The sequence below is a fragment of the Ctenocephalides felis genome, unplaced genomic scaffold, assembly GCF_003426905.1.
Source record: "Ctenocephalides felis isolate EL2017-DRISC unplaced genomic scaffold, ASM342690v1 CF-g0.4_SCAFFOLD_01170, whole genome shotgun sequence".
Taxonomy (NCBI): Eukaryota; Metazoa; Arthropoda; class Insecta; order Siphonaptera; family Pulicidae; genus Ctenocephalides; species Ctenocephalides felis.
In genome coordinates, this window is record NW_020537324.1 from 48098711 (window position 1) to 48119346 (window position 20636).

Sequence of the window (20636 nt, forward strand, 5' to 3'; positions counted from 1 at the left end):
CAATTTTCAAAAATTTCATAACTTGATGTTTTTTCAATTTTTTATTTCATACTTATTTTTTCGTTGCATTTTTGTGTTGTTCTTTGTGTTATATATTTTTTTAAAATTTATTTGTATGGTGAGTTTCTTTACATTTGTTTATTTTATGTTGTTTTTCATATATACTTTTCATATACATTGTTTCTACTTATTTTTGGCTGTAATTATGTATCTTTTATATTATTTTTTATATTGTTTCAATTTGTAACCCTGATATATTTATTTGTAGCACTGAAGATGGGTCAAATCTGGACCCGAAACGTATGTTCTCTTAATTAAAACATTTTGCATTAAAACTTTTTAATTATTGGATGGATGCCCAAGAAACAATTTTTATCATATTATTTCACCATCTGAAGAAAAACCTCTCGCTTTATATATATATATATATATATATATATATATAACTAATAAAGCCTAGAATTCTTTTGTAACTAATTGTATGTATTCATCCAACTGTATAATTTATATTTTAATTTCAGGATATTAAATGTTTTAGACAGTAAAGTGTAACACCTACAATTGAAAGACACCCAGTTAAAATTATCATGCGAATATGAAAGAGCAGATGCAGCAAAAATATGTCCTGAAAAGCATAAGGAACGAAGAAGAACATTCCTGCCTTTATTCCCAATTTTTTTAACAAAATCTATAAAAAAAGGTCCAGTAGCTACTTAAAACTTATAATTTTGGTTAAAATGCCTTCTTGACGTTTATACAAATAAAATTAATATTATCACCCATGGTAGCATATATTAAAGGAATATATGGTTTACGTTTTTTTAGTTTAGTAATTTATAATATTACATATTTTAAATAAGTAACAAACACATCTCTACGGAATTCTATGTCTTGGACACATAACATTTGCTCTGAAATATTCCTAAAAATAAGATTATTACAGTATCCTCTTTTCCTTTATTCCAACACTTTCTTGGTTATTATATTTTTTAACTTTTCCTTTATGATCATTATATTTCTTAGTTTCCAATTTTAAAATGTTTGCACATTTTTAAGACAATTGTAACAGTTTTTGAGGTAACTATAAAAAATATTCTTTTAAAAAAGCCACATCTAAAACCCTTATTGAACCAAGAGTGGGATAAATATTAGTTATATAGATAGATAATTGTCTTATAATATTGAAAAATGTTTCACAAATTTTATAAATCATCAATCTGATCCATGCAGCTATACTCCAGTCAATGAAGAGTTTTGGGCCCGATTTTTTTTGATGCATGAAATTAGGAATTAGGTTCATCCTACCCTCAACTGCAAAAGTAAAAACAATTTGGACTCCGCCGCCACCCTCCGGGGAATGACACCCCTTCTCAGTGGTGTAATTTTATTTAAAAAAATGTTTTAATAATATTTTCAAAAAAACAAATACTTTTCATTTTACTGGCATCTAAAAATTCTTTTTTTTTCTTTTTTATATATATATATATATATATTTATTTTATCATGTAATGAACAAAATAATGTCAATTAAAATCTTAAAAACATAAACTTCTCCTTCGGGGAAGTTAATTCTCCTTCGAGAAGTTAATAAATCGGTTCTAAGAATAATATTAAACTAGATTTGAAAAAGCAAAGTTGTTTTTATTTCGTTCAAGATTTAATTGTTTTATTTAAAGCCATTTAGCAGTGAGATGCTACATTTTATACATTTCAGTGCGATTAAAATTAATCGTATTCCATCTAGAATTAACTTGGTTAAAGAGATCTTGATGGATTCTAGCACATACCATTACTTTAGTACAAACGATTTTCAAAAAACTCACAATTTTATAAAAAAAAATTTTTCCAGTTTTTTAATAAACCAACTTATTTGACTTTGTATTTTTTTTTTTACTTATATTATTATATTTTTTGACTTATATTATATTATATATTTGACTTATATTATACTATTTTCATTATATCTCAGAAAGAATAAAAGTATGTAGATAAAAATTTAACATCTTTTTCTGACTAATTATTGCTTTCTTTTCTTTTAAAAAAATATTGATAGAGTTATGATTGTTTAAAGAGTATGCGGCAGTGCAACCAGAGTTTCTTTCGAGCCCTTCAACCATTTGCCGTTTCAAAATAAAGAGTTATGGTAAAATTTATAATAAAAAACGTAGCCCTTATAATTGCCTTCAAAATGATATATTACAAGTTCAGATAAAATCAAAATTAGAAGAGTTATGATTCAAAAACTCATCATATTTTTGTCTAATTTTGTCTATATTTAAATTAAAGTGTAAGTACACAGTATTAGGTGCCCAAAACTATTGATTGTATGTATGATGAATTCTGGTTTCTTATTCCATAATTAAATAATTTATAATATGTAATCATAAATATCAACTGTTTTTATTTAAGGGTTGAAAAAAATTATAGATTAATTAATTAATTAAGGTAGTTAATTTTGAGAATTTGAAATAACATTCAAATCATTAATTTTTTCAATTTCAGAATAATTTTTTTAAACAATTTTTTCTTATGGATTTGTTTTTAAGGGTCAAAAAAGAGTTGGAAATTCGATAATTAAGATAAAGAGGATAAAATATTATTTACTTTATACTTGAATCTTTTTATGTCATACCAAAATTTATTTTAGGTGTTTTTTCAACTCAAAGGATGTTCGCAAGGTTGTAGAGTTTTAAAGGCATTGAAAATTACTTTATTGTGAGGTAAATGTATTAGGAAATATTTTACAATTTTATTATTTAATATTAAACACGTTTTCACTTATAAACATTTGCACACGTTTCGTAGTGCAAATAGTTTTTACTTTTTAACTTAAGGGTAAGATTAGAGCACTTTCAAAATTTCATGCAAATTGGAGCAGAGTAAAAAAAATTCAGAGTTTACACCCTTTTTGCATCTCCTACTAGATTCAATGTTAATTATCTAACTATATATTGATAATCTAATAATTTCTAACATGAATAAAGATTTAACATTTTGATAGCATTGCCGTAATTACCTCTTAAGCTACTAGGATCGGGCTTCTTTAAATCTTCCTCATCTAACAAGTCATCATCATTAATTACTTCATCATCATCATCATCATCAAGCTTCCAAACAGTTGTTGCTTTTTTATTTTCTGCAGCTAATGATAGTTTCACAGATGAACCCACCTGTATTCAATGTTTAAAAGTACAATATATTGTTATTGGTTATCTATTATTAAACAATATATAAAAGATAATTATATAAATGATAAACATAAACTAATAGACTATAATATGCAGAAAGAAAGAGTCAATGTATTAAGGTGACCATATGCCCTAGATTGGCAAGGACAGCTCTTGATTTCCATTTTGCTCTCCAGATTATTCTAGAAGTGATATGTGTCTTAAACTCAAGTTTTTCATGCAGAATTGTTCAGACTTTTTAAAAAGATTCTTATTTTACTCACATTTTCACATTCAGATACTAAAAGTGATATTACTTACTAAAAAAAGAGTAGAAAAGTGTACAGAATTTTACACAATGCCAAAAACATCATTGCCCGCAATTTTGATTCACTAATTTTTATTCATTCAAAATAAATAATGAGTGGAATTTTATATACTTTATATATCTAAATAGTATTTGCTAGATTTCTTTAAAAAAATACCAAATTTAAAATATAAAAATATGGTCACCATAAAATATATAGACATTATAAGATAACCAGTAAAAAAACTATTAAACCTTGTACTTGTAATATTTTTTAAACAGCTCAACTTTTTTTAGATTTAATTTCAAATCACATAATAAATATAGACATACTAAAAAATAAATAAAACCTTTCTAAGGTTAAGAAACAAAAATGGTAAACATAAATGGAAGTTAGTAAACATAAGTAAAACTTAAATTTAGCATTTTTTCTTAAAATTAATTTACCTCAAAACTTGGCTTTTCACAATAAAACTCATTTGAATTTTCAATTTTTTCTTTTATAGAAGTTTTAGTGAACCCGTAAATTTTTAAATTTGATACTATGGAAGCAGTATCTTCACACGAGTAATAAAATATGAATTTTCCATTTGGTTTCAAAATTTCTAGCAGGCGTGAAAGGACTTCAGCACTTATTATTCGCGAATCATTTCTCATAAAAGATAAAACGACATTAAATTTATGTTGAAGTTGAGTTTGTTTATCTGTGAAAATAAAAATATAAATATGGCAAATATATTAAATATATAAAAGTTTAATGAGTATTCCTTTGTAAATATTGTTAAGAAATCGAAAACTCGCCTGATAAAAGTTCATTTATTGAATTTAGGCATGATGTTTTTACACCGGAAATATTTTGAATTTTCTCAACAAGTTCTGTAATTCCCAGCACTAAAACTTCATCATTTTCTTTTATATATTCCATTATTACAAATGTCATACAATAATAATATATTTTATTTCCAAAAGTGTAGAAAAACTCTCTATTGTTTGAAGGTTATGCACAAAATAGATGACATTGATATTTTACAATAATAAATGATTCATACTTTTAAGTCATGCCAATCATGTGAAGGTAAGAAAATAACATGAGATACTCATAGAGTTGCCAACACTACAGTTTTAGCTGTAGATCCACAGATAAAAAACGAGCATAGATCTACTGATCTACTGTTTTTTGGAAATCTCTTCTTTTATCTATGAATGTATTGAATGTATGAATGTATTTATGTATGAATGCTTATTCACTTATCATGCTTACTTATCTATGCAGTTATATATGACATGACATAACTAGTGGGGTGCATGGCATCGTGCCTTAAGATTCATTGCTGGAACTTCCCGTACCGTAATTAAAAATCTTGGCACCGAACCCAAAAAATGTGTACACATTATCAAAATCTCTATAAAATATCTGATAATTTGATGTACATATGTCCAAAAAACATTTTTGACTGCCAAATAACATTTTTTAAACTTATTTTTATTGAGAGTTCATAACAGCTGGACCTGACTTCCCAAAAATTCAATCAGTTGTTTACCTTGTCAATACAAGTAAAATGTTTTTTTTTATTATTGAAATCGGACGCTCCGTTCTCTTAAAAACTGAGTTACCGTTTTTGGCTCTTTTTGCCCCGTATCTTCGGCTAAACCTACCTTCACCAAAAACTAATCAGCACGTCTCCTTATCAATACAAACCGAGTGTTTTTTGAATTATTGAAATCGGTTGATCGGTGTTCCCAAAATCGTCAACGAAAATTTTTATCCGCACACGCACACACACACATACATCCATTATTTCTAAGGTATGCCAAAATGTACAGAAACCTTTGAAACGTAAAGATATATACAAATTTGCATTTTCGATTTTTTGCGATTACTATAATCATAGATAAAAAGGAGTATACTATAATGACTATAACTTACCATGAATGCGATTTGCGATTACTATAATCATGGCCGGTAATCTCCGAACAAATGTAGATTACCTTGTTCTGAAATGAATTGGTATTCGAATAGATCGAAGGATGGCGCTACGATTTCCAATTTCATTGATCTAACAAATAGCTTGATCTACATTGATTTGATCGGCCATTTTCTATAAGTTGTCATCGCGTATTGTAGTTGAGATGTGTATTTGCTTATTTATCTAGGACTATAATTACCATGAACACATCGTCATAGATAAATAAACATAGATAGATTGCTATCTCGGGCGATTTGACGTTACACCCATTTTAATTTACGAATTGATCACAACATGGCAGCACATGTACAGTATGTAAATTAACCCCTGGTATTACTTCTACATTAGTACATACTTATATAAAAGAAGAGTATATATAATTAATACAGCCAAAAAATCTAAAAAAAAATTCATATTTGAAATAAGAACAAAACATACGAAATCTTATATATAAAAATGGATCGCAAAATCTGTTGGTAAGCGCATAACTCAACAACGCCTGGGCCAATTTGGCCAATTCTTTTTTTTAAAATGTTCGTTTATGTGCAAGGATGGTTCTTACGGCGAGAAAAAATCGAATAATCGTCGGGAAAACCCTAAAAACAGCCCTTTTCTAACTAAAAAAAATAATCGTAGTCGGCTTCTCGATATTATTTTTTTTTGTTTTACTCTCGGCAGGCGATAAAATTGGTATGGCTTTAAAGAATTTGACTTCAAGTCATATAAGATTAAAACAATCAATGTCAATGTCCATTTGCCGCCCTTGCCGGTGGTGTTTTTCTTGCATTTTCTGTTATACTTTTGTTTTGTGCGATTGATCGAATTTATTCAGTACATCTAAGCCATGGTGAATGTTTTTATTTACGACTGCTATTAGTCAATGTACGTGGCCCAATATCATTCCAACATTTACGAACTGTTGATGGTGAATTGTGTGGATCCTACAGAGAAGCCCGACAACGTTTACAATTGCTAGAAAATGACGCTCATTGGGATCAAATTCTCAGTGATGCTATAATATCTTCACACGCTCATAAAATACGAACATTGTTTTCTATAATCATATCCACAGGCTTTCCTTCAAACCCAATTGATTTGTGGACTACGTACAAAGATTATATGTGTGATAAATACGGAATAAAATGGGAAATCCAAATATGCAAATCAGTAAAGAAATTTACAACGAAGCATTGATTTCAATTAAAGACATGTGCTTGATGATGTCAAATAAAGTATTAATTCACTTAGGCCTGGCCGCGCGCAATTTTCCAATGCATGATGCTTTTAACCAAGAGTTGCATCAAGAAAAATTGTATGATCTCAGCAATTTAAAAGAATTAATCGAAATAAATTTTCCACTGTTGAATGAACAACAGAGATATGTATTTCATATTCTTATGAAAGTAACAAATGATGGAACTGGGGAGATTTACTTCTTAGATGCGCCTGGTGCTACAGGAAAAACTTTTTTGATTTTATTAATATTAGCAACAATTCGCTCACAAAACAAAATTGCACTTGCACTCGCTTCATAGGGAATCGCAGCAACTTTACTCGAAGGTGGTCGAACAGCCCATTCAGCACTAAAATTGCCATTAAATATGCAAAGCAATGAAACTCCACCTTGCAACATTTCAAAGAACTCTGAAATGGCTAAGGTTTTGCAGCAATATCAATTGATTGTTTGGGATGAATGCACGATGGCACATACAAAATCTTTTGAGGCTTTGGACAGAACCTTAAAGGATCAACAGAAATTAAAGAGAAATAACTTATTAATATTAATTACTTAATGACAAATAATAATAATATATTAAAAACTAAAAACTAAGAAGTGAAAAGCGCAGGAGTATTGACGATGGAATGACAAATTTAGAAGGAATGATAAGTAATGCAAAAATTTTAAAGGACAAAAAGAACAGCAAATTTTTAAAAAAGAACAAATACTTTCCAGATAAAATAATTCTGAAAACAAAAAATATATATATTGATATCCAAATTGAGATAAAACTAAATTCCTAGGATTAAAATTTATTTACGACACATTCTTCTTTATTATCTCTCCATTTAATAGTTATTTTGCTAGCTAACCAATCGTTAATAAAGTTACATTAACGAAATCTTTGAATAGTTTCTGTATAAGTGTTTTTTTAAACGTAAGTAACCAAAACCCTGAACTACTTTTAATTTATTCCAATTGTAGCTCAAACCTATCCATACTCTTCTTTTATCTATGAACCTATCTATCGTTTTAATTCAGTTTTTATTGCAAGGAGGTTTAGTTAAAACCATATACTCTTCTTTTATCTATGGTTAAAACTATAACTAAACCCTTGCTTTTTATAAACTGTCTGGTCTTTGAGTATGCTCTCTTAATTGAGACAATATCAAAATTCTTGCCCTTACATTTTACGTTTCCGGAATATTGGAAAACTTCTCAGAACATTGTATACTATCTGTTGGAAATTATCCTTTAATAAATAATAAATTATTGTATTGTTTGTTAATCCTTTTTAATCCCGAAATCTTCTAGGTGTTAACGCACTCCTATGCCTTATCACTGCATTCAGCGGCAATTTGCAGCTACCACCAAGGACTTCTATTGAATATATATCATATTTGATTAGTTAATTATTTTTGCTGCAATTATTATGAAGAAATACCTTTGCAGAAAACTGGTGTCAGAATAGGTGACTTTTTAACCTGCACTTGACAATCTTAGGGGTGCTGCAAAAATCTTTTTCAAGGTTTTTAGGCTTTCATCTCCTAACTAAGAACATAAGATTCTTTCATTAATATTTTTTTGCAAATGGTATTGAAGTATTTAGAGTTATAATTACTTGGGCTTCTCCTTGGAGTTGCAGATTGTTCTTCTGATTCTGTATCAGAGCATTATATCCAGTGACTTGAAAACTATTCTGTTATTGCCGTAAAGTAGACACTTCTAATTGGTTTCGATTTCAAATTATCTTCGATTTGTGCCACAAACCGAAGAGTTAGGTCATCCTTGAAAGGATTATTCGCCCTCTGCATCCAAATTGAAAGCATCTTTTTACACACAAATATATATAATAATAAGCACATCGTATTCTAATATTGTCTAGGTAACTAACCCTACGGGAAGTTCCATGTTTTAGGTGTTTTGTCCCGGATTCTTAAAAATGTTTTGATTGCCAATATTTATTAAAATATATTTCAACTAGAGAATTTGAACAGAAAAAATGTACATATAAGATTTTAGCTAAACAACATTATACCCCCCCCCCCCCCCCGGCAAAAAAATATATGGTCACCTTATGGATACATCAAATGGCTTTTTTGAAATCGATCCAGCCGTTTTTGAAAAAACGTCGATTTACGGCAAAAAATCTGTTTACACACACACACATACTTTTTCCAGATTTGACCTCATTCGATTCAGATTGGCTTGAAACGTCGAGAAAACATAAAATTAGCAAATCGTTTTTTTTAATGAAAGCATAAACTTTTCATTCAGGAAGTCAATAAATAAAAATATGTATATAAATAATGAGCAATATAAGCTCCGCATAAAAATTTGTTTCCTAATACTACATCAATATTATAACTTCTAAAAATCACATGGTATCAGATTTGATACCTAAATGATTTAAGGATGCTATATTAAAAATATTCTAGATACAACATTCTTTTAAAATATATTGCATATAATCAATTGTGTAATTGCAATTCAATTTCAATATATTTAAAACAGCATTTAAACTATTTTATTGATTAAAATATGTATTTGTCATATGCATAGAGATTTAATATAAATTGATATAAATGTTCATATATAATACTAAATTACTAAATTAATAATAAAATACTAAATTTTTAAGTTTTGATTATAAAATCATCCAAGTTTGCGGCTGGAGCTCCAAGAAGTGCAACATAGTCCATTTATCCTAAAAGTAGATGCTTGATAAAAAGATATTATTTATAATTAACATATTATTAAATTTTGCATTAAACATGAGCATATCAACAAGTTTCAGATAGTCAATATTTTAACATAAATCAGAAAATGCATGCAAAAAATAAAAAAGCATGTACAATATACCTCTTCTTCCGTTCAAAAATCTATTTCTCCCAAAAATCTGATGCATAGTAGTATAAACAGGTTTTTCCTTCAATGCAGGTTTTTCATTCGATGCAGGTTTTTCATTCGATGCAGGTTTTGCTCTGAAATTTTTTCCTCTTCTTATAATATTTGTTATTTTAATATTTTTAGCATTACTAGGTGTTAATTGAATACTAGGATCTCTTGACAATCGTCCAATATAAGATTTTTGTTTTACACCCGAAGTTCTAATGCTTGACTTATTACATTGGGAACGCCATTTTGTGATAACAGGAATAGATTTTATAGGAGAGCTTTCATGTTCAGAACTGATTAAAGTTGATGAAGATATTCTTGGTAACTGTAATCCATTACCGGAAACAGATTCAATTGTTTCTAGCATTGGAGGTCTTCTTGTTGGTGGTGGTGTAATCGTATTAAATTGATTTTTATTATCCGAAGATATTCCTATAGATGAACTGACAAGATTAGTACTATCAGGTGAGCTTGTAAAAGACAAATTTTTGGACATATTCGTATCAGTATGTGCAGGCCTTGACACAGGTAAGTGAATCGGAACTCTTGAACATGATCCAAATGTAGATGAAGTTGAAGGTTTGCTTGAAAATGTATCAGACAAATCAGGACATGATGTTGTCATATCTGATGATGTATTACAATTATCATTCGTTCCCGTACTTGATGGGAAAGCATTTGATTCTTCCATATTATGTAAATTTGCTGCTACATGATTTATGGCTTCCATAGCTTCTCTATTTAATTCTGCCTGTTCTTCCTGTTTATCACTTTCAGGTACTTCAATTTTAGGCACAATATTTGCAAGCGGAACATCATTTTCTCTATCACCATCTTCTTTTGCCTAAAAGAAAAGCACAATTCAATCTCTTATTTTGAAAACATTTATGAAGGATTACCATGATTAGAATATGCTAGGTTTATTAAATTAATATTAATCAATTTAGCCACTCTTCTGAATTTTTTCAATGTAAATAATATTTTGAAAATAATAAGTTATAATATAATATTATAAAATATATATAGTAATTACTATTCATTTTACTACGTTTTACTACATTTTTTGCAAATATTTTATAAAATATATATAGTAATTACTATATATATGTATTTTACTATATATTTTTTGTAAATATTTTATAACTAAGAATAGTTTTTAAAAATTCAAAGATATCTGACCATTTTGAGATTTACACAGAATCCGTAGAAATGCGGCCCCCAATAATCCGGAATGCCCGATAGTCCGGCACCGTTTCGGAAAATTTTGTTTTTTAATGTGAGCAAATAAAAACGCTTGAGAGCTATTCAAAGTTCTCGGGATAGTTTGGGCGTGAACAGAAATGTTTTGAAGAATGACTAATACTCTTTCTTGATTGGCTCAAATACAATTTGACATACAAAAATGAAGTTTGCTACTCATTGTCAGTCGGTAAACAACTGAAACATGAAAACAAAGAGACGAATTAAAAAGTCCAAAGCCAAGACATAAGTAATGGTTCTAGAGTCATAAGTAATAGTGGCTAGAACAGCTAATCAAAATACATTTAATTGGTATATTCATCAAAAATGTATGTACATGTACATATGATTATATCATATTCTAATTTGTTTAGGAGCTAATTTATCAGCTAGATCAAGGATGAGCAATCTGCAGCCTCCATGCATTTCTAAAACAGAAGTTTCTTTATTTTAACAACCTTTTCTCATCAATAAATCAATTGTAATGCATTCTTTGCCCATTGTATTAATTTATGAAGTATTTACAATTTATCTTTGTGAGTTATGCTGAGTGCGGCTTATTACTAAAATTCAAATGTGGCCGACCAAAAAAATTGAAAACTTTTGGTCCCATTTGGCCCATGAGTTAAAAAGGTTGCTCGTCCTAAAGCTAGATACATTAGATCATCAATAGATAGATTATTGTTCAAATGATTTATTGAAGTACATTCAAAAGAAAAGCCGGTAAAAGTGCACGCATGGTGCACGGTGGAAAAAGGAAAACCATAGATGAATAAACAAATTGGGCAATGAGTGGGCAAAACAGTTCGGCCAAGATATAGGAGTTGCTGAAAATGTATGCAATTAATCTGATGGTTGGCATCATAGATAAAAGAAGTGGTTGGCATCATAGATAAACAAGTATAAAAGTGGTTGGCATGGAATTCACCGACTTCTTTTATTCACTTTATTCTGCAATCTATTTAAATTACAATATTAAGCAGAGAGTGCTGACAAATATATGTGAAAATAAAGTTGATTGCAAATTAGTATAGCTACACTCAGTGGTGTATCGGTGTATCGGTGTATCATTGTCAGTTGTGGGCGTATCTACTAGAGCTATATTTAACATGGTAACAAACATACTGAAAGCAAAAAAAAGAAAAACAATAAAATATAGCAGAATAAAAGTAATAAAGTTATTTATACTAGATGAGGTCATGTGGCAATTTTTTTTCAACCTGGTGGGGTGGCCTTCCAGGTGTACTCTACTGGCTACAATTTATTAAGATACACCTCAATTCTATGTTTATATTTAGAAGCAAGTACTCATAGATAAATAAGCATAAACTACTGCAACTACTGCATGGCAATTTGTTCTGCTATTCCTAGTAAACCACAAAACGTTATTAAAATGTTAATATAACGTAACATCTTTAACGTCGAACATAAATGTTACGTAATCTAGGGACACAGACGTCTCTATTTCCGCCCCAAGAAAGTAACAATTGTGAGCAAATCTGTGTCTTCGTGAATACTTAATTAATGTTGGCGTGTAACGAGAAGCGTTTAAGATTTTTCTCCGGATTTTATTCAGAGTGCAATGGATGATGTTCAAGTTACTCTTTTTGCAATACCCCAATGTTAAATTCCGTAGGTCCACACGGGTCCGCAATTTTTCGTCCACGTTTTCGGACGCGGATCACCAATTTGAATGGTTAAAAAAACTTTCAATTTGATATTGGAAGAAGTGGTGACTAGTTTTTGGCAAAGGCAGGTTCAGCGTTTGAGATACAGAGTTAAATGTACAAATGGCAGTTTCTGAAAGAACTAAGCATCCGATTTGAATGATTCAAAAAAACTTTCTGCTTGTGTTAACAAAACAGGATGTGTTTTTTATTTTTTTTTTTTTTTCAAAAAAAATTTTTTTGTATATCGAAAATAATTCAGATTTTAATTTTAATTCTGGCTAAAGTTCTAAATCTCACTTTTATATTTAAATAAATAATTTTAACTTTGTAATTCAGTTTATATATTTCTAATAAATATTAGAAAATGTTTATTTATCAGTGTCATACTGTATGACTCATACACCACTAGTTTAAATTAAATTAGCTCTGATAGTCCGAAATTTTCGATAATTTATCACCTACACTGGCTCTGAGCGTGCCGGACTAATGGACTTCTACTGTAATATAATCAAGTTAATAAATTTTCATTCTTCTAAAGGAAAAAACCAATTATAACCTTTATTTTTTTTGTCTGAATGATTTAAACAAGTTTTGAACATACGAAGAGCTTGATTCAACGCGATTTTTAATTGATACATTTAAAATGAAATTATAAATTCTATTACTAATTTTTTGATTAAACAAAAAATGTATCAAAATATTTTAACAAAACGTAGATAAAAAAATATTTCTTAATGGGCATTTTAACATTATGGGTAACATATAGAAATTTATCAGGTATTTTCAAAATCATTAAAAACGTTGTAAATAAATTAGGAATCTTTGGAAATTAGGATGGAATTGGATCAGAATGCTCAAATAATATTTCGCAAACTGCATTTTAAAAATATATGAAACTCCGAACGAATCTTTTTTGAATTTCTTAAAATCCATGAAATCATTATAGAAACGGTCTAGAGTTTGAAAATTTATTCATAGTAACATCTGAAATTGATACCTAATTGTCTGATACTTTAGCACAAACCATTTTAAATATAATTTATAATATCTAGAATAATAGTACATTGTGGATTTCATATGTTTTTCTAGTAAATATAAATAATTATCAATAAAAACTGAAATATATTTTAAACAAATTCTGTTATATAATTTACAATTCTGACATGATCAAATTAACTGCAAAAATGATAATGTCTGACTATTTCTTACATTTCTGCCAAAACAAGGTAATTAATTCCTTACAAGGGTTTTTAATACATTCAATACTTAATATTCTATTATACGATTTGCATAATTTAAAGAACTCAAAGTACACCAGTTTTAAATAAAACATTTTTATTGTATAAAGAATAACATTATCGGAGTCTATGATATCTTAAATATATAAAATTACTTATAAATTCTTTTAAGCAATGTGAAAACTACACTAAAGATTTAACTTGTCCAGACTGAAGCATTTTTGTTAATTTTTCAACTTCTTCTAGTGTTTTGGCATTACGAATAGCTTCTCTAATATTTCGAATTTCTTGCTGTGATAACTGTCCATTTTTCTCCTGTTCATTCAATTTATCACCAGGAACAAATGTTTTAGGTTTCTTGGCAATTTCTTTCTGGATGTCTTTTCCTTTCTTTGATTTAAATAATGCTATGGCTTCTTCACGTTCCTTTTGTTTGATTTTACGGAAATCCAACAAGCGTAGGTTTGGTAATTTATAAGCTACATATAATCTATAGTGTTGCTTTGATGCTACTGGATTGTTCATAAGACTCAATGTTGTTAAATGAGTTAAATGAACTAACGGATCTAAATCAGACAATTCTTGAATATTATTTGCAGTGAGAATAATACTTTCCAAATTTGGCAAATTTTCATGCAAATTATCGGCAATGCGCATAATTCGATTATTATTCAGTAATAAACATTTCATACGTTTTAACAAGGGAAATCCATCAAGTTTTCTTATATCATTGTCAGACAAATCAATAGTATCAAATTGATCTAACGTTGCTCCCATATTTTCAATTTGTGGAATTTTATAACCTCTAAGATCTAGTTCACGCTCTTTTGCAGGATTTATGTACTGCAAGGACTGATGAATTATTTCTGGTGTTAACTTCACCATTTTGAAAGTATAGTATAACTGTGATAATCTGCTTTTATTATAAACAATCAACGTTTTGAAACAAAATACACGAAACTAATCTTCATTGATATAAAATAATACTAGAAGCCGCTTATTTATCATTTTTCACGTTACCAACACAACACGAGTTTTGACGTTTAAAAAGTAAGCCCAGTGATGGAAAAGGATTTTCTAAATAAAGCCATAGATAAAAAGTACAAAGATAGCATTACTAGGTATATATACCTAAATAAAAGAAGAATTCTAAAAATGTATAATCATGTAATAATTATGTAATATTTAATGTATTTAATCTTATGTTCAAGCGGATGAAATAATATACGATTGTTGAAAAATACAAGAGTATTTCATTATATATGTATAATTCCATGATAATTCCTGAATTTCTACTGTAAAGAAGATAATTTAAAAATTTTTAAAATCTGCTTTTATCTATGCTTAAAATGGCGCATTCTGATTTAACTCTACATGAAGATTTAACAAATTAAATGATAAGTACAATCAGAGGCGGATTTACAGTAGGGGCAGTCGGGGCTAGTGGCCAGGATGGAAAAATTTGAAAAGTAAATATTTTTTTTTAGAAATTAAAGAATATAAAACAATTGTTTTATTCATTTATTCTTTCTTACTTTTCAAATTTTTCCACCCTGGCTACTAGCCCCGGCTGTAAATCCAGAGTTAACTCCAGGCAAAGAAAGAAACCACTAGAGTGTCATCCTGCCTTAAGGCAAATTACTAGAACTTCCATTAAATATTCGAGTATCAATTATTATTGATCAATGATTAATAATAATTGTTTTAAATATTTTTAAAGAGATAACTTATAATTTCGTTCTATGGTGACGATCTTATCACTCAAAACTCTTTACATTAAAAAGAAATGTGAATGAATCTATCTGAGGATACTTTTTTTTACGAGTAGAATATGTACGCATATGAAATATACAGTTTTAAACTGAAATGTAAATTTAAAACTCATATTTGAAGTATAAAACTTTGTATATTTATGAAAATTTTGGAAAAAACATTTTTTCTGAAGATTTTGAAATTTGTTTGAACCGTATAAATGAACTTTAAAAAATAAAAATCTTGGTACCGAACCCAAAAAAAATGTAACAAAATTTGTTCGTATTATTGAAATATCTATAATTATAGGTAACAAAATTTATAATTATAGATATTTCAATAATACGAAAGTTTGTTACATTTTTTTTGGTTCGGATCCGAAATATCGATATTTTAATTAAATTTAAATTTTAATTAAAATTGTATAAAATATCTGATAATTTATGTGCATATGTCTAATGATTATTTTAGACATAGATAAATAAGCATAATGATTGTAGACCACCGTCAATACAAATAAAATGGTTTTTGAACCATTCAAATCGGACGCTCCGTTGTCTCAAAAACTGAATTACACATTTTGGCACTTTTTGTCCCGTATCTTCGAAACGGCTGGACCTGTTTTTGCCAAAACCTAATCAGCACGTCTCTTTATCAGTAGGAATCGAAAGTTTTTTGAATCATTAAAATCGGTTGATCTGGCCAGATCCAGGCGCCCGAAATCGTGGACAACTGATAAACACGAGATGGAGATGTATAGCTGCCAGATCAAGACTATTTTAGAGTTAATACTTCTAATATTAGAATTGCATATGCAATTCTTGATAATCTGGATTCTGAATTGCGTAAAAGATGTACAGCATATGAAAAGAATTAGTAAAAGTTATCATGATAATCGAATTTGGCAATTTGGATAATAACAAAAAGAGAAAGAATATTTAATACTTTATCTATTACAACCTTAACGCAGAACGAACGGTTTTTTGTCTTCCGGCAAGTTGCATAGTTGCAATGTCGTGAGAACATAAATTTAGTAGATTGGATTTTTTGGTAAGAACTTAATAAACTACTCCTTTCGAAATTTAATTACACATTAAACATTATACTATAACTCTCGCAATAACATTAATGTAAAAGATATTTATTCTGTAACTTTTTTGTTCCTTAACATAACTAATCTATAGCTTGAATAAAATAGTTTTCATTCAAGGAATAAATCAAACTTTAAACACTAACAAAATATGAAATACAACAACCCTGACTATTAAGATCAAAAATGATGATTATATCACTTGCAAAAAATTTACAGTTTTATTATTTTTCTAGAAGATGTGGTGAATGGTGTAAAATCACTTATCACAACATCAACTGCAAATAGCTTAAAAAACTTATTTCAATCACAAACTTTTCAGCATCTTTGTAACTTTAAATTTTCCAAGTTTTCTATAAATTATTTGTTTATATCATAGCACAAAACATTTTAGTACAGCTGCTTAGTTTGAAAAGACCTTCATATCAAATTAAATTTATATTTACAGATAGTTACAATATTTTTCTTCAATTTCAAATAATAAAGTTCTTTCAATATTAAATTATTTCAAATACCTTTCTATTGAAATAATGACAATAAATGTCAATATCTTATGGCTAACTTTAATATATGATGTTAAACTTGAATGATGATGACAGAAATTTTTAAAATTTTACTTCCAAATTATGATAAACAAAATGTTAAATTAGTCGAAGTTATAATATATATTGGAAAAATAAAAACACTGAAAAGAGAACCTCTACTTTTTTATGATTTTAATAAATTTTACAACTGTCCTGAAACGGACAAGTAAAATATTTGACATGAAACTGAAGGCGTTGGCAAAATACAAATCATCTGATCATTGCCAGTGATTTGTCGAAAATCTTATTTATTGTTGATTAATGCAGAAGAAATTTTCTTTTTAATCGGGCCCTGGTAGAGTTTTTCTGAAGTTTTATGGCGAGCAAGTTCGGGTGATCAGCTAGGGATTTCTATATTTGTGTAAGTAAGCGATTATTTCATCCTCAACTGTGCTAGTGCCTGTGTTTTTGTGTATTAACCAATTTGGAACATACTTTGGTGCTTTCAAAATTTCTTTTAATAACTTGTTTTGGAATCATTGAATTATTAAAGCGTTTGAGTTGGAAGTTGAACCCCATAGCTGTATGCCGTATGTCCAAATTGGTTTAATGATGGCTTTATAGAGGTAAATTTTATTATACGTGTCAAGTTTTGATTTTCGTCCGAGGAGCCAATAATATCTTCTTCTGGTTTCTTCAAGCTGCTTCCTCTTTTTCTTAATGTGTTCTTTCCCGGTTAGTCTCTTCTCCAGGTGTAAACCTAGATATTTGACTGTATCTGTTTGATCTATAATTTCGTCATTAAGTTTTACTGGAGGACAAGTTCCTTTGCTAAGAGTGAAAGTGATTTGTTTTCACTTGCTGCTGTTAACTCCTATTCTCCACAAGCTTAACCATTTTTGTATCACGTCAAGATGATTCTGCAGCATTTTTTATGTGATTATGGGATCTTCATGTGTTGCCTGTGTCGTCTGCATATGATGCTGTCAAAATGTCATCTTTCTGTGGTAGGTCCGCAGTGCATATGAGGTATAATAGTGGCCCAATGGCACTACCTTGAGGCACTCCCGATCTGACAGAATGTAAGAGAACCTCTACTCATAACAAAAATAATTTTGTTTATTTATAATTAACTAGTTATATATTTTATTAAATAATACACTTTTGCAGATAATCAATATGATTGCTCTGTAATTTTTATGATCTAAATAAATAGTAGTAGATTTAATTACACGTATAAAATAATATATATATATATAGAATGCTGCCATTTTGCTTCAAACAGCTTTATGAGTTTTCATATGAGACTGCAAACAATGTGCTTGTATAAAGCCTTTTCCACATACAGTACAAACATGAGGCCTCTCTCCTGTATGGATTTTCCGATGAATGTTCAAAGCATTTGATCTATTGAACGAGCGACCACAATAATCACAGGTATAAGGCTTTTCCCCCGTATGTATCATAACATGATTTTTAAGACAACTACTAGAAATGAATTTCTTATCACAGTAAGTACAAGCAAAGGGTCGTTCACCACTATGAACCCGTTTGTGAATAGAAAACAGACTACTGTTACGATAGGCTTTTCCACAAACAGTACAAGTGTAGGGCCTGAGGTCAAGATGCATTCTCATATGAATTTTTAATTCACTATTTTGTTTAAATGATTTTCCACATTCAGTACATAAGAATGGTCGCTCTCCTGTATGTGAGTAAGTGTGAGCAACGTAAGCAGCACGTTGTTGAAAAGATTTAGAACAAGTTTCACATTTAAAAGGTTTTCCAGTCTCATGCACATTCATATGACGTTTCATTTGTTCTTCTGTTCTACAAACCTAAAATATTTCTCAAAATATTATTTTGAAAATACACATAAATTATTAGGTGTTCAAAATTAAGTTTCATCACTATATTTTGATTCAGTGCAACAGTAATATACATTAAATTCATACTATCATTATGGATCAATACAAAATTAAGTAATGTATGCAAAGTTTATAAAAATATTTTTTATCATATACTAGAAAATATGTTAAAAATACAAGAATCCTTTAGTAAAAAGTCTTACCTTTTCACATATTGTACATTTTAACTTATTAGTTATAACACGATGTTTTTGCAAAAAATGTATCCTAAAGCTAGAAAGCCTTTTAAATGATTTTCCACAGGTTTTGCATTTATGTGAATTATTTACTACATTTTTACTGAGTACTGAGGTACTGACAGGTACTTTATTTATTTTGGTAACTATTATTGGAACAGGCTTTTCAACAGAATTTTCTATATCAGACTCAAGCTCTGATTTCACACTTTCATTTGTAGATTCTACAACTATTTCTTCAATCATATCATTGCTGGCTAAATCTTGATTTAAATCATCATCCTATAAAAAATATTTAATGAGAGTGAGTGTAAGTATTATACTTCAACATTAGTATAAACATTATGGTAAAACTGTGAAGTAATAACACAATTTTGTTTTAAATTAGGAAAAATGTTACTGCCACTTTAAAAAATATACCAACATTATTAGGCTCTTTTTTAAGGCTTTCCTTTAACTGTTCTAATAAAATATCTTGATTTCGTTCACATTGTCTTCGGAATGAAAATGCTCGACTGACTTGCTGAATACATTTCACACATATTTGTTGTGGTAATCCATCATCCTTTTCAATCTATAATTTTTTTATTATTTACTTTTGTTAGTGAATATAATGATAATAATCAATTACTTATATCATATTTTTACTTTTATGTATATTGTTTACAAACCTTTAAATTTGCGCAAGTTAATATTACATCTAATAACTGTGCGGTTTCTCCCAAAATCGTTCCAGTGGCAAAAAGAGAACGCATCTCACCAGTATCTAAGAGACAAGTTCTACATATTTCATTCATTTTATTAATCTTTTTAAAATAAACTGTAAGATTACGATTCTTATTCGCACGAAAAGTTCTCGTGTGAATGAAAATTATTTTACTAAATGATACATTTGTTTTTAATCTCAAACAAATGTAAAAAACATCATACGTATTATTAATAAAAGATAAATATTAATTTAAGATCACTTAAAAGTATGGTAGAGCAAAAAGTTTGACAGCCCCGAATGTAAATATTTGCAGCAATGCTACACTGACATCAAAGTGACAATCTATGATCAGGCGTGCTAACATATGAGCACAAATAACATATTATATAGTGCAGGCACGCCAACAGTCCGCTGACACAAGTCCCTAAGGTCTTGTTAACTGAAATAATAATAATAACTCACAACACACTCATAGATAAATAAGCATAATCATTGTTGAATTATTATTGCATAGATCAATTGTTTATAATAATTTTGCAATGATAAATCTATTTTGTGTATGTGTGTTTTTGTTTTCAGCCGCGCGTGTTTTTTAACTTCCTGTAGGATAAGTTATTGTAATTGTCCAAAAATTAAAATTGAAAATTTTTGCATACTTTCACGTTTTGAAGGTTTCTTAACATTTTGGCGCAGCTTAGAAAAAATGGATGGATGTGTATGTATGGATACAATTTTTTGTTCCCGCTTTCGGG

The 20636-nt window shown here is 28.8% G+C and overlaps 4 protein-coding genes across 4 annotated transcripts; all 4 read right to left on the bottom strand.

Moving 5' to 3' along the window:
• Window positions 1–2969: 2969 nt before the first annotated feature.
• Window positions 2970–4439, bottom strand: LOC113367328 (anamorsin homolog). Its single transcript, XM_026608940.1, has 3 exons — window positions 4276–4439; window positions 3922–4178; window positions 2970–3170 (listed from the first exon to the last, which is right to left on the bottom strand). The coding sequence occupies exons 1-3, from the start codon at window positions 4412–4414 to the stop codon at window positions 2970–2972; spliced, it is 597 nt and encodes a 198-aa protein (XP_026464725.1). The 5' UTR covers window positions 4415–4439.
• A 4881-nt stretch (window positions 4440–9320) lies between these two features.
• LOC113367973 lies at window positions 9321–10877 on the bottom strand. Its single transcript, XM_026609541.1, has 3 exons — window positions 10738–10877; window positions 9523–10402; window positions 9321–9367 (listed from the first exon to the last, which is right to left on the bottom strand). Exons 1-3 carry the CDS (start codon window positions 10738–10740, stop codon window positions 9363–9365), a joined length of 888 nt encoding a protein of 295 aa, XP_026465326.1. The 5' UTR covers window positions 10741–10877; the 3' UTR covers window positions 9321–9362.
• Window positions 10878–13888: 3011 nt separating this feature from the next.
• LOC113367329 (probable U2 small nuclear ribonucleoprotein A') lies at window positions 13889–14733 on the bottom strand. Its single transcript, XM_026608941.1, has one exon. It carries the CDS (start codon window positions 14588–14590, stop codon window positions 13889–13891), a length of 702 nt encoding a protein of 233 aa, XP_026464726.1. The 5' UTR covers window positions 14591–14733.
• A 3607-nt stretch (window positions 14734–18340) lies between these two features.
• Window positions 18341–20092, bottom strand: LOC113368116 (zinc finger protein 239-like). The gene is made up of 4 exons (XM_026609677.1): window positions 19847–20092; window positions 19600–19749; window positions 19143–19457; window positions 18341–18909 (listed from the first exon to the last, which is right to left on the bottom strand). The coding sequence occupies exons 1-4, from the start codon at window positions 19970–19972 to the stop codon at window positions 18349–18351; spliced, it is 1152 nt and encodes a 383-aa protein (XP_026465462.1). The 5' UTR covers window positions 19973–20092; the 3' UTR covers window positions 18341–18348.
• Between the last annotated feature and the right edge of the window lie 544 nt (window positions 20093–20636).

Coding starts and splice junctions, on each gene's coding strand:
- LOC113368116 (XM_026609677.1), bottom strand. CDS start 19,972: ATGAATGAAATATGTAGAACTTGTCTCTTAGATACTGGTGAGATGCGT. Junction 19,750..19,846: donor TAACTTGCGCAAATTTAAAG/GTTTGTAAACAA, acceptor AAAAAATTATAG/ATTGAAAAGGATGATGGATT. Junction 19,458..19,599: donor TTAAAAAAGAGCCTAATAAT/GTTGGTATATTT, acceptor TATTTTTTATAG/GATGATGATTTAAATCAAGA.
- LOC113367329 (XM_026608941.1), bottom strand. CDS start 14,590: ATGGTGAAGTTAACACCAGAAATAATTCATCAGTCCTTGCAGTACATA.
- LOC113367328 (XM_026608940.1), bottom strand. CDS start 4,414: ATGACATTTGTAATAATGGAATATATAAAAGAAAATGATGAAGTTTTA. Junction 4,179..4,275: donor AATAAATGAACTTTTATCAG/GCGAGTTTTCGA, acceptor TTATTTTCACAG/ATAAACAAACTCAACTTCAA. Junction 3,171..3,921: donor GTGAAAAGCCAAGTTTTGAG/GTAAATTAATTT, acceptor CATTGAATACAG/GTGGGTTCATCTGTGAAACT.